The sequence below is a fragment of the Andrena cerasifolii genome, chromosome 4 (assembly GCF_050908995.1).
Source record: "Andrena cerasifolii isolate SP2316 chromosome 4, iyAndCera1_principal, whole genome shotgun sequence".
NCBI lineage: Eukaryota > Metazoa > Arthropoda > Insecta > Hymenoptera > Andrenidae > Andrena > Andrena cerasifolii.
In genome coordinates, this window is record NC_135121.1 from 2,958,062 (window position 1) to 2,971,185 (window position 13,124).

A 13,124-nucleotide genomic window follows, 5' to 3' on the forward strand; every position below is an offset into this window, starting at 1 on the left:
CGCGCATAACCCTACTTTTCTGTCTTCTAGATAATGCGAATCTCGATGTCCGCGACGTAGATAATTAGAAATTATTCAATTCCATAATTACGTTTGCCTTCTGGATACGCCGAGATGATTTGTTTGAATATTGATGGATGAGATTACTTAGAATATTCTTTGAGCGTACGTCTTCAAGCACAACGGGCAACGGGTGCCACTTCCAGTTTTCGAGGTCTGAGGTGGCAGTCACTGGCGGTGGCAGTCAGTGCCGGCAAAATCGAAGAATATTCCAAGTAATTTCATCCATCAATATCCAGACAAAGCATCTCGTCGTATCCAGAAGGCAAACGTAATTATGGAATTGAATAATTTCTAATTATCTACGTCGCGGACATCGAGATTCGCATTATCTAGAAGACAGAAAAGTAGGGTTATGCGCGAAGTGCGAATGTTCAGAGTCTTGTTTAGTAGATAATAATTTAAGACATATTTTCTTATAAATTTTAATGTTCGCAGGAGCATGCATGATCGCCTAGACTGTGTACTGTGTGGAGATGGAGCTGAAGTAAGTATCGCATGTATTCTGTTTATTCATACGTTACGTTTAATTTTATGCTAATATTGTATTTGTTTTCAGCGTTAACACAACGCGGAACATGATGATTCTACACAAAAAAGAAGTCGAAAATACTGAATGAAATTTCCTGATATCGCCCCTACTAGGTACCAGTGGTTACGGGACGTGGATTTGTAAATGTAAATGTTGAAAGTCCCTCTTTGGATTTATATGCGCTTATATTATTTTGTAACAATTGTAATCACTGATCCTGTATATTATTAAAGAAAGAATAAATATTTTTTTAAATAAGTCCATGTGACGTCACGCGTAGGAAATTCTTTGGCAATTGTGGCCTTCAGATGGCGCTGTTGGATGTGTCAGGCGAGCAGCAGGACCTGCCGTCGATCTGCCGTCGATCTGCCGTCGATCTGCCGGCAGGACCTGCCGTCGATCTGCCGTCGATCTGCCGGCAGACCCTGACAAGCAGACCCTGCCGGCAGAACCGTAGCTGGATGCGGACGTAGGCTGCGCCGCAGCTGCCGGCAGATCCTGCCGCCCGATCTGGTTATCAGGGTATGGTCTTTGGTTAAAATTAGCTGGAATATGTGAAACCTGTCACAGAAAATTTGCACACTGTCGTGACTTACACCTAGAAGGTTTGATTAAATAAAACTACAATTAATATAATTACATAAAATCAACAACATAAAGTGCAAACTGCATAAATATGCATTTGTTTGCATATATATATGAAACCAATAGACATCATATATTATGATCAAAGTATAAAGAAGAAAAGAACAGTGTCATTAACCCTCCGCCTACTGCAGCTTGGAGTCCTGTGTCGACATTTCACACTCACACGGATATTTCATTAATCATTCACGTTCGCTCGAGCTCCTCACAGTTATACCACCACAGTGACGATCACTCGAGCTCGATATCCTCGATGTACGTCCGAATTACGTCCAGATTTTTGTTGTATGTGTACGAAATAATAACATCGTGAATTGTATAAAGAAACGATATTTATTGTGCATCTCTATTATTGCAAGTATTACATAGAACTGTGTGATTTTGTGTAGAATGGTTATTACAAACATGTCTGTCACAATAATCACATACATTAGAATACCTATTGTTATTCCCAATGCAAAAGCAACACCTAGCACGCTTTTGTCCTGCTGTTCTTGGTTTCTTCACAATTTTTCTCCCTGTCGCTTCTATCGCACTTATGACATTTTTATGTAATCCTACTTCTTGGTCTTCAAATGCAGTAGCTCGTCTGTCTATATTTTTGGCAGTCAATCTCATTCCTAACTCCTGCAAAAATATCTTCCTTCTCGTTTTTATCGAATTTTTGCTTTCCCACGTAGGATATTTCGTAAGCCATATAACAAACGCATTATATGCGGCAATATCTAAATAGTGCATGAACAACGATAAAGGCCAACGACGGGTGCAGCGTCTACAAGAATATTCTCGTACCACTTTCTCTAAAACATCTACCCCACTTTTAGTAGAATTATAATAATGTATTATATCTGGCTTGAATTTTTCCGTTGCCGCTAATGTATTACGTTCGTGATGTAATGTAGAGAATACTATAACACTCTTTCGTGGTTTTGGAACATAGGATACCAATGTTAATTTTTCAGTAAAAAGAAATTCTGAAGAATATTGGGGCCGATTTTGTGTTTGTGTAAAGGCTTTCGGCAAGTCTCGTTTATCTTTATGTACAGTTCCCACCATAAACAGTTTATTTTGCAATAGATCTTCTGCGAAAGTCAGGTCTGTAAAAAAATTATCTGTAGTGATACATCGACCAGAATTTTTCCAAATATTTGCCAGTTGCTTCACGACACTCTGTCCCTGTTGTTTTTCTGGTACATTTCCATGTTTTCCTAGGTATACCTCCATATTACAGCAGTAAAAGGTTTTGGAATCACAAAGGGTCCATATTTTCAGACCATATTTCCCGGGCTTGCTTGGCATGCAGACTTTGAAGGAGCAACGGCCGCGAAACGTAACTAATTGTTCAGCGATGCATCCAGCGTTTGTCGCATGATAAGAATCCTTACAATTTTGTACAAAAATATCTGTAACGGTCCTCAGTGGTGCCAGTTTATCATTCGATTTCCTCTCGGCGCGTGTGACCGTATCATCAAAACGCATATACCTCAAAATATCTATAAATCGATCACGCGACATTGTCGCTGCATAAAACCGTCGCGAAAATGCTTCATTTACTTCCCATAAGTCGTGTTTACTTTCGTGTGATTCTCTAAATCGGCCAGTTAGTAATAGAAGTCCAAAAAACGCGTCAATTTCGATACTGTCCACTGGCTTCCATTTCTTATTTGGCGGCATATTCGCTTCTGCCTTCTTATTTGTATAGAAAATAATTGTATGCAGGATTTCTTCATTGATGAATAAATGGAAGCAGTCCTCCATTGTTTCTATATGCTCACTCTTATTTGTTAGTGAAGGCTCGCGTGAAGGGTTTGGAACTGATGGGTTTGTATTATTAGGTGGAATGTATTGCCAATTACGTCCATATGCAATTTGGTTTCCTGGAACAGAATCTTCTATGGATTCTGGAATATCGACTTCATCGAATTCGTAATCTTCTATTTCTGGTTCAAAATCGCTATTTGATGCACTTCCACCATTTGATGACTCTTCCCAGTTGTGATTGTCTTCCGTGAATCGATAAAAAACATATTGCTCGTTTGTTTCTAATGTAGACATTGTGTCAATAAACACCAACCAACACTAAACAATGAAAACAACGAAGATGACAAAAACAACATAAGACACTAACAGAAGCAGTAATAACAGTAGGGAAAAAATATTTCCGCAGAAATATTTCAACTAATAGCATACGTTTTCCTTCCTCAAAGCCTTATAAGAAACTAAATTATATCCTTCGCTTCAACACTTCTGGTAGTGTGCTGCGAAGTAGTGCGTTATTCGATTGTCGCATCTAACACACGCACAGTTCCTTCAGTCTGTCAACTGTGTGCGTTATCGTTCTCGGGGCAAAAAGTCTCCAGTGACTCCGGCGCAGTATACAGAGGGTTAATAAACTATTCTGATAAAAAAACAAATTTAGAAAATTAACCAAATTTTCGTTCTACTTCAAAGATTTGAAAAGATAAACCACTATCTGAATAAGTACTTTTTAGGGGCCGTCCTTAAATTACGTAAGGGTAATTTTGCCGAATTCTTACCCCCTCCCACCCCTAGTATAAGGATTCGTAAGATTTGATATTCCAACCCCCCTTACGTAATATTTTTTACACTTAGTTTTTTTAGTTATTAAAATTATTTTAAAGGTTTATATAATTCATTTAACTCGGTTTCGGGAAATTTAAACTAAAACTATTTTTCTGGGACATTAATGATAGAATTTGTATTTATTTAAAATTAGGTTACACAATATTACGTAAGACGCTACCTGACCCCCCCCCCCCCGTAAGAAAACGTAAGAAATTCGCGACCCCCCCCCCTCCAAAAAAGCCTTACGTAATTTAAAGATGACCGCCTTAAGTGGAATTTCATTAACAATGTAGGTTATGGAAAATGAGAATGAATAAGATCATAAAACATTAGCTGTTATGTCTATTTTTGTAAGAAATAGCTATAGAAAAAATAGAATGAAGAACTTTCCTTGCAAAAATTGAATCCTTCATGTTTGGGACATGGTTGCTGTAATACTTAAAAATGTCTTAAATTTTTTAAAAATAGTAGTATATTTAACGCTAGTATATTTAACACGTTGCCTGTCGGACCTGACATCCACTTTTCTTTCCCTATGTGCCAGCAAATATAAAACAATAGTATGGCTTCTCAAAACTTATTTTATGATGAAATATTATATTATTGGGTATCACCATACTATATTGCATATACATTTAACCTGTGGCCAACAGGGGTTACCTTTAAATCACCGACAATGTTTTCATCGACACAATTTCACCGACAATGTTTATTTACCGTCACGTTGAAATCACCGACAATCAGTTCATCGACATTGACACCGACTTCTACTGAATAATAAGACTTATACCAGTAGAAGTAGGTATCAATGTCGATGAACTGATTGTCGGTGATTTCAACGTGTCGGTAAATAAACATTGTCGGCGAACTCGTTGTGTCGGTGAAATCGTGTCGATGAAAACATTGTCGGTGAAATGATTTGATGTCGGTGGCACTGGAGTTATTTTATGGGATGTTTGAGATTAGGATGCGAAAGAAGATTTTTATTGGCAGATAATCAAGAAGTTCATTCATCAACTGTAAAAAGAAAGTCGCTTCATTGTTCCGAAATCCTTCCCAACTTCTTCAATAACAAATAAAAGTTCATCTTCATTACTCTCTTCTTCAATCAGGTTAAAAGAAACAATAAAATCCTCTTACATTACTGATGAGAAAAACATTCCTGAAGTGTGCTATTAAGGTAAAAAAAAACGTATTGTTTTTTCTTGACGCAAAAATTACATTATAAAATAAAACACAGTGTCACGTGCCGGTGTGTCATGCGGCACAGTGGGCCAGACATGATATGACACACCGGTGGGTCACATGGCAGCCAACGTGTTAAGGAGATATATTGTAGAGTAGTCCCACATTTCGGGTTGAATTACTGGATCCTAGGTTAACAAAATACAAGGTTCTTTTGCTAATTTCATTAAGATTTAAATTTTTGTATTTAACAAAAAATAAGCGGGTAATAGCGGTGAATATTTTAGAATACATTTACACACATTAACCCATCGTGACCACACCTCCTTATCATCACAAATTGGTCACACGGGGTTCACTGTACCCCAGCGTCATTTTTGGAGTTTCCAGTTTCGAATTTTTTAATCTTTTAACTTTTTAGTGATAATTGTACATTCGTAATACTTATACAGTCATGGTCTAATAGTCTTTTTCTAGAAATGTAAATTTTGATATGATAAAGTTTGCATTTGAAAATGAGGGATTGTTTAAAATACTTTTTAACGCAGAACTACGTCTTTCCCCGCACTATATAGGTATGCAGCGGCTATGGGGGCCCAAATTAAGACTTGGATGTCACGAAATATGCAATCCCGTTGTGCTGTTACTGCTCGCAAACGGAAAGAGATAGAGAGATGATTTTTACAGCGTTAGATAGAGGAAGGAACACTGCATCTAAAACTATATGAAACATTATTATCAGTTGACTCTGAAAATGAACGAGATTTGATTTGATTCTAGCTCGACGCAGCGAGGCACGGCCCGGTAGAATGTAGTGTATATATGTATTTCTCGTTCGACCGCGCGGTGCTGTTTATCTTCGCCGGGTTTCGCCGGTCGCTCACGCGCGATGATTCACAGCTTATGCGAAAAATGAAATTCTTTATTGTCTTCATCGACTCAATATGGCAGTGACACCAATGGACTCCTTATGTTTTTCTGATGAAAATCATACCAAATGTTATGTAAATTGGACTATTTTTAACGAAGCTAAATTTACATGCAAATCAATTTTTCATGTAATTTCCTTAATTATGGTCCGAATTATGTCGTTTTGGGGCTAATTTCATAGGAAAAACATAAGGAATCGATTGATGCCACTTTCGCAAAGGTCTGATTAGAAATGCAGAAGTCAAAATTCGTCACTGCTTAGTGCGTAACATTGTATGGCTCCGCTGGTTTCGAGCTTCGAAGACCACGAAACACAGCGAGGCGCAAGATTGTCGGCGGCATCGCCTTTGAATCTTCTAGCGAGAGAATCACACTGAATTACATTTAACTGGATTGTGTTAGCAGTGAACTTATTACCTCAGTTTGTAGTGAGATTGCTGCAGTATCGAACGTGTGTTATGCGTTGTATTTAAAGTAAAGGATATACTCCCGAATGGCCCCAGGGGCCGATCGACACGAGGCTTGAGGGGATGGGTGGGAAGGGGGTGTGGATCATAAATCTAAAATTGTAGCTTCGGGAATTTATTAGTTTCCGAAATATTAATAAAAAATTATTGTTAATTTTTATACAATTTTTTTTTTAACTGCATATCGGGGTTTCATCCTGCCCTCCCCTCAATTTGTCCTACGAACAGCTGGACGCGTTCCCCTTACCTCCGCGTGCCTCCCAGGCGTCTAAAAGGCACGTGTATTTAACTGAAATTCAAAGCCAATTTTCTCGAAAACAAAGCGCGATATTAAAAAATTGTGTTTTACATTTTCGTCTTATTTTGGCCTGTAGAATCACCCCTAGAGTATTGCCTATCAATAAAGTAACAGCTATTCACCCTGTATAATAGAATGGATCGCATCTCCCAAGTTTCTGGTTCAAATCTCCAAACTTACATCACTTTACGCCCCCCCCCCCCCGCGCTAATCTAGTCCCAACCAATACTAATATCCAGTTCAAGTTGGAAAGTGGAATGCGTAATTTCGGAACAAGTCAACAGAAATACTAAAAGTTTTTTATTAATATCTCGTAAACTAATAAAGTCCCGAAGCAACAATTTTAGATTTAGGGTCCAAACCCCCTCCTCACAAATCTTCTGTCGATCGGCCACTGGGGCCATTCGGAAGTACAGCCAAAGTAAATAAGAATTTTGTTATAGCGTTTGATATCAGTTCGTGTAATTATTTGCACGTATTGTAAGATAGATTATGATTTTATACATAACCATGGTGTATTTCTTGCACTGTCCAGACGTAGTTCTACGTGAAATATGCAGCATAATACATTTATGCTTGAGACTTTTTTATTTTTGTTTTTGAGATAAATCCCCTTTGGAAGACGTACAGGCGCGACATTTCAATTCGAAAATTGCTCTTGGGGTATGATACGCCTAGTGTGACCACGAAGGGTTAACTTATATATGGTTTATCATACCAGTGCCAATTATTCACATTAGTCGCGTCAGGCCTTTCCTCAACTATCCACCGTGGATCTCCTTCACCCCACTTGGCCATTTGTCAGTCGCAAACTCACAGTAGGATGTAATTAACCAGATATGTTGCGCAAACAAAATATTCCTGAAACATAACATATATATATTCCTTAATGGCATTATAATAATGGTATTAGTTAACATTTATTGTTATACTCGTAAATAAATTGTTATTGTAGAAAAAAGAAATGTTAAGATTGAATATTACAAATGTAATAAAAGCTTGAAGTTAAACCAACTTAATGCAAACTAAAGATTTCTAACCAAATAAAACGTTTAAAACTATTATTCTTATTATTTACGAAAATTTATTACAGTGCAACTAATGCATAAAATTTTATTGAAAAAAACAGTGTACAATTGTTCGATTTATAGAAATACTATAATTAACTATTTTTTGTATTGTTATTTCTGTCATAAAATTTGACTTTTCAGAACAGCTTATATAGTAAAACTTTTGAAGGTTAAAACATCGTCCATAACAATTCGATCTAAGCATCTGCGTGAATGTTGATTGTAAGTAAATTTTTCATAAACGTGTTTTCATAATGTTTTATTCATACATGATTTCAATTAAGTTCCTTTGAATGAGAGAGCATTCAACTTTTACACAATCTTGAAGTTATTAAACACATTTGTAACATTCATTGAAAAAAATGACTACTCAATGGCAAATAATGAAATCGAAAGAACATCCGACTTGCAATCCAAGAAAAGACAATTTTAAATCTAGTGAAATGAATGTATTACTTATAACCTACAAGTCACGGCCATTAAGTAAGCGGTTACATTATAAAGGAATATTTATATATTATAACTTTACATAATGTTGGATACATTTTACTTACAGAAATTGTCGCAAACTTCCCGAATACAAAGTTTCTGCCCGTCACTTTCTATTAACGTCCAATTCAATTAAATCTTCATCGAAGACTGAATCGAGCACTTAATGCATTGTTCTACATATGTAACATTTTCTGAAAAGTATAGAGCACGTTTAATGTTAAAACTCCCAAGCAAAGGTACACACAACGTGCTAACTGCAATCCCATGCAATCCTCTCTGCGGACTCGAAATGACTCGAAGTTACTAAAGAAACAAATATTACTGTGAAGGGAAATATAGTATAGGAATCTTCTAGAAATTTCGCCATCATATTGTTACGCTACTTGAACATGGCTTTATATACATTGGTTTAGAACGCGCCAAATTTAAATTGTCGAGTGATACAATCGAAACTACGAACAAAAGCATGTTACCACTTCTAACGACTACTACAAAACGCTGAATAAATAAGTATTGATTTTTTATTGCTTCTCTATTGAAACAATGCTAACATGTACAACACTCAATTTTAATGAGCGAGTAACCAATCAAATGAATTGTTTGATTATACTTGGAGAAACTATTTATTTGTTTGGATAGTTTCATTAACAAACACATTTTACATTAGATCTTGAATATCGACGTCGTTGTATATCGGCATTCGCTCATTCGTGTCCAAAAAATTCAGTCTCGTTACTGTACAATTTGAATTTGTAAACAAACAGTAAATTAGTTGTATAACAGGGAATCTTCTTTTAAAATTAATATTACATGAAGGAATTTGAAACAGATACTTAGATCAAACGCGAGCAGAGTGGATCAGTGGTCCATGGGCAGCGAACCCATCGTTTTCGCAAAATCCCCGCTACATCGCGTAACAATCTAATGAAAACGTTTCTTTAAATAGGAACGTTGACGAACAACTGGAAAAGGTAAGTAGAAATTACTGCGATGCTGCAACTTTTGCCACTATATAGGCTATCTACGGAAGCGCCTACGCGCCACCTTCATGCACAATCGTGCAATGCCGTGCCTGGCCAACTCAAGCCGTTTCTGGGCGGTATTCTCAGTCGCTACTTATTCTTAAGCAAATGCTTAAGCATGCGGCATCCTTTACTAGCTACTAGATTAGTAGAGGATGCTGCATGCTTAAGCATTTGCTTAAGAATAAGTAACGAATGAGAATACCGCCCATCAATCCTATCAACAATTCCATTGGGAAATACTATGAGAGCGCCATCTACTAAAGTAAGCTGTGTAATTAGTGTTGGCTAGAACCGTGATTTGTGAATCACGAGTGATCCGATCACGTTCATTCCCAATCACGTGATTTTTCACAGTGATCCGTGATTTTCGTGATCGCTTCTGATGGGTGCAGGCAGAACAGTGATCCGTGATTTTCGTGATCGCTTCTGCTTGGTGCAGGCAGAACAGAGATTCGCGATTTTCGTGATCTGATTGGTGCAGGCAGAACAGTGATTCGCGATTTTCCTGAGCTGATTGGTGGAAAGCGTAACTGCTCTTTGCACGCGCCACATAACCCCAATTTCTAATTTCTCTGGAAACATTCTCACGTCCTCAATGTGATTATACAATCTCAGTTGTATATTTTGAACCAATGTAATCGTTCTTGATCTATTTAAATTAACAAATATTTATTTGCTTTAGTTAAAAAGTATAATGTACATGTGAATACTTTAGCCAATCAAATCAGTGCGGTCACAGATTGACTATTTATGAATGTATATACTAAGTATATATTCGCTGAATTAGCACGCTTTGACTGTAACACAAGCTATATTGAAGTATTTTATAAAAAATAATTCAATCAAGATCAAGAATTACGATCACAGTAAACAATTCACTCAAGTTAAAAAAATCACGATCACGGCCGTGATTTAACTTCTTTCACGACCGTGATCGTGATTCTGCGATCACTGTGATAAATCACTGTTAGTGATTTTGCACTCCATCCCTATCTGTAATCGGGTCAATCGCGTTACAGGACTGGTGTCACACAAGTATTGAAACAGTGCAATAATGTTTTTGTCATTGAATAGTCTCTTAAATTTTACAAAATCGATCATCAAACAGTCGAAATTCCCAATACTGCCAATTACATGTGACAGCTAACACGATTAGACTGCTTTAATTTTCGCCACCAGATTGCGTAGCGGAAATAAGAAAATGCCAATCGAAAAATAAGTTTTATAAAATCAGTTTGACAGGAACAAGTATGTATATAGTTGAATATATATTTTGTAATGTAGTATATGTTGTGACATATGTCGTGACATAGCTCTATAAAAAAACATTATAATTTAAAAAGATATTCTACATATACTACATTAAAAATATATATTCAACTATATATATACCTGTTACTGTCAAACTGATTTTATAAAACTTATTTTTCGATAGGATTGTTTGGGTTTAGTACGGTACTAGCTCGCATCAATCAACAATTCACAAATGCGATGCAATGCATATCAATGGTGTACCGTACACAGTATAGATGAATCATGAACACGTAATCCCGGCCATACTGAGGCTGTGTTCCAAATCACGCATTCTGCGCATAGACCGCAGCGCAGTCGCTGCGCGCATTCATAGCGTTCCGTTTCCAACAGCGCATGAACCGCAGTAACGAAGCGGAACGGTTTTCTATGCGTTTGATGCTCGTGAGCTTACGCGGGAATGTACAAACTTACTTACAATTAGCTATACAGTTGGATGGATTACGATAAATTTAATTCGAGACGTTTGGACGGTGGTCGAAGCACGCTTCCTAACTACATCGGTTACTTCGTCCTAAGGATCGGGAACCGACTCTTAACGAAATTTGATGGCTTTATTGGTTCCTGGATTTTCTCAATCCGAGTTTTTCTATTCTTCTTGAACAGCGATTCCATATTATTGAAAGCGAAGACCATATTTTATGAGTTTGCTCGTGAGCAGAGAATGGGTCACGCTTGTGAGCAGAAATGCGAGCATTTCCGCTGAGCAGAAATAGACATTTTATACTAGATATTAAATAGACCATTATTAGGTTAAAATGTTTTTCAAAATACTTCTTGTTTGTTTCATGTGTAAAGGGGAGGTTAAATATTACGTCTAATAAGTTTTTTGTCGATTGATGCACAAATAAATAATAAAAATGTATTTTTACGATAGCGGAACTCTTACATGATTAGAAATGCGGACATTGATCTTATACCCGATTTCATAAAGTTTTGCGGCGTAACAATAATATTTTGGAAGGATGATAAGTTATAAAAAGTTAACAAATGTAGCGTAAAAAAACGAAATATCTAATAAACATTTATTGTCATGTAGCATATATGTAGGTTACATTTTCTGTCACTTTGAGGAGAGGACCACATAATTTGGTGCATGTTTTTCAAAGCGTGCGTAATGTGGCGTAAAGAGACAAATACGCATGCGCGAATAAACTGCACGCTTTATGCGCTAGAAGTGGGATAATTCTAGGGAATCCTATGTGCCACCAACGACACCAATGCGCGCATAGACCGAAACGGAACGGTTTTCTCTGCAGTCTATGCGCAGTATGCGTGATTCGGAACACAGCCTGAATTTTAGTTCGTGAAAATTGGAAATCCCTAGGTGGCAGCCATGAAGAAAGTGGAATCGAACACAAGTTTTGAATTTGCCGCCCTCAATTATTTAGTGCGCGTAAATCTCAATAGATGGTACTGTAAAGCAGTAACAGAACATACATTGAGTGTCACTTCTTTGGCCTGTCTATTACACTGAGGTTTAGGCATAAGTGTATGATCTAGCGTGTCGCAGAGGTGTAAGATGCGAAGATTTCCGGCTGCAGCGCCGCTTGCGGTAGAGTGAGGAAGTTTTGATAGTTTTCATTCGGTCCGTACTCTATTCAGGAATGCTAAAGTTAATGGCCGGAGTATCGAGGATTTCCCCCATCATGCACATAAACAACTCCACGAACCGCGCGTACGTGAGCCCAGCGCTTCGGATGACTTCGGACAATTTCGGAAGTTGAGAGGGACGGTGAATATGAGCCTTTCTCTCTCGCTCTTGAAACGTTGAGATTCTAGTGCTGGCAAGGTTGCCGTTCAGGGATCTTTCGTCTTACTTACTCATGCTGTACCTATCACGGACTCCTTCACTCTTACAGGCCTCGAACGGTAAACGGCAACCCTGGTCGCTGGCAAGCGGCACGAGCCACCGTAATGCGATTTTGGCTTCCCGGATATTTTCACTTTCCGACTCAGATATTCTTGTAACGAAAAAAAATTTCAAGACTGGGAACAGAAGATTGTTATCTTTATCACTCGCAGAATTAATTTGGACCTACATGTCATCAAAGCACAGCTGTGGCAATTCTTGACATTGCACTTTGTCGAAAGTATAATACAACTTATTCCATTCTTCTTTTAATTTTAAGTGGTCAAAAGATCCTAATTTTTGTGCAACGTAAATTAAATTTTTGAAGGTACAGTCTCTATTACTATCAAAAAGTGCTAATTTAAAATCAAAAACTTGCAAACTGCCTAAAAATGTATCTTATAAAGGGAAACGTTTTATTATCTCGGTAATGGCTCTAATGTAAAAAGCTAAGCAAAATTTTTTAATTTCAAGAAACGTTTCCTGGGACAAAGTATTATCATCGACATGATCCTTCAAATAATGTTCACACTCAAAACCGAGGCAAATGTCCTTCAAGTCTAACAAATTGTTACCGGAAAAAAAATCTATGTGCAACATCGAGTCGTTTATTGTTGAATATTCTGGTTTTAAAATATGTCCGCACAAATCTTGAAACAAAAGTCTAGATT

The 13,124-nt window shown here is 37.3% G+C and overlaps 1 protein-coding gene and 1 long non-coding RNA gene across 5 annotated transcripts in view; one reads left to right on the forward strand and one right to left on the reverse strand.

The window, feature by feature from the left end:
- LOC143368043 (activator of 90 kDa heat shock protein ATPase homolog 1) overlaps positions 1-8,536 on the reverse strand; it is a 55,359-nt gene extending 46,823 nt beyond the window's left edge. The window contains exons 1-3 of one of the 4 annotated variants that reach the window (XM_076810397.1): positions 7,422-7,560; positions 3,428-3,635; positions 1,558-3,316 (exon numbers count right to left, since the gene is read on the reverse strand). In XM_076810397.1, coding sequence (XP_076666512.1) covers positions 1,571-3,292 — 1,722 coding nt within the window. In that variant the 5' untranslated portion in view covers positions 3,293-3,316; positions 3,428-3,635; positions 7,422-7,560 and the 3' untranslated portion in view covers positions 1,558-1,570. Of the gene's footprint in view, positions 1-1,557; positions 3,722-4,085; positions 4,446-7,421; positions 7,565-8,323 lie in introns of those variants that run through there. The other 3 variants (XM_076810400.1, XM_076810399.1, XM_076810398.1) reach the window with 3 other exon arrangements.
- On the forward strand, positions 22-844 carry LOC143368076 (uncharacterized). Its single transcript, XR_013085126.1, has 3 exons — positions 22-331; positions 499-547; positions 620-844. It is a non-coding gene; the product is annotated as an uncharacterized LOC143368076 (long non-coding RNA).
- Positions 8,537-13,124: the final 4,588 nt, after the last annotated feature.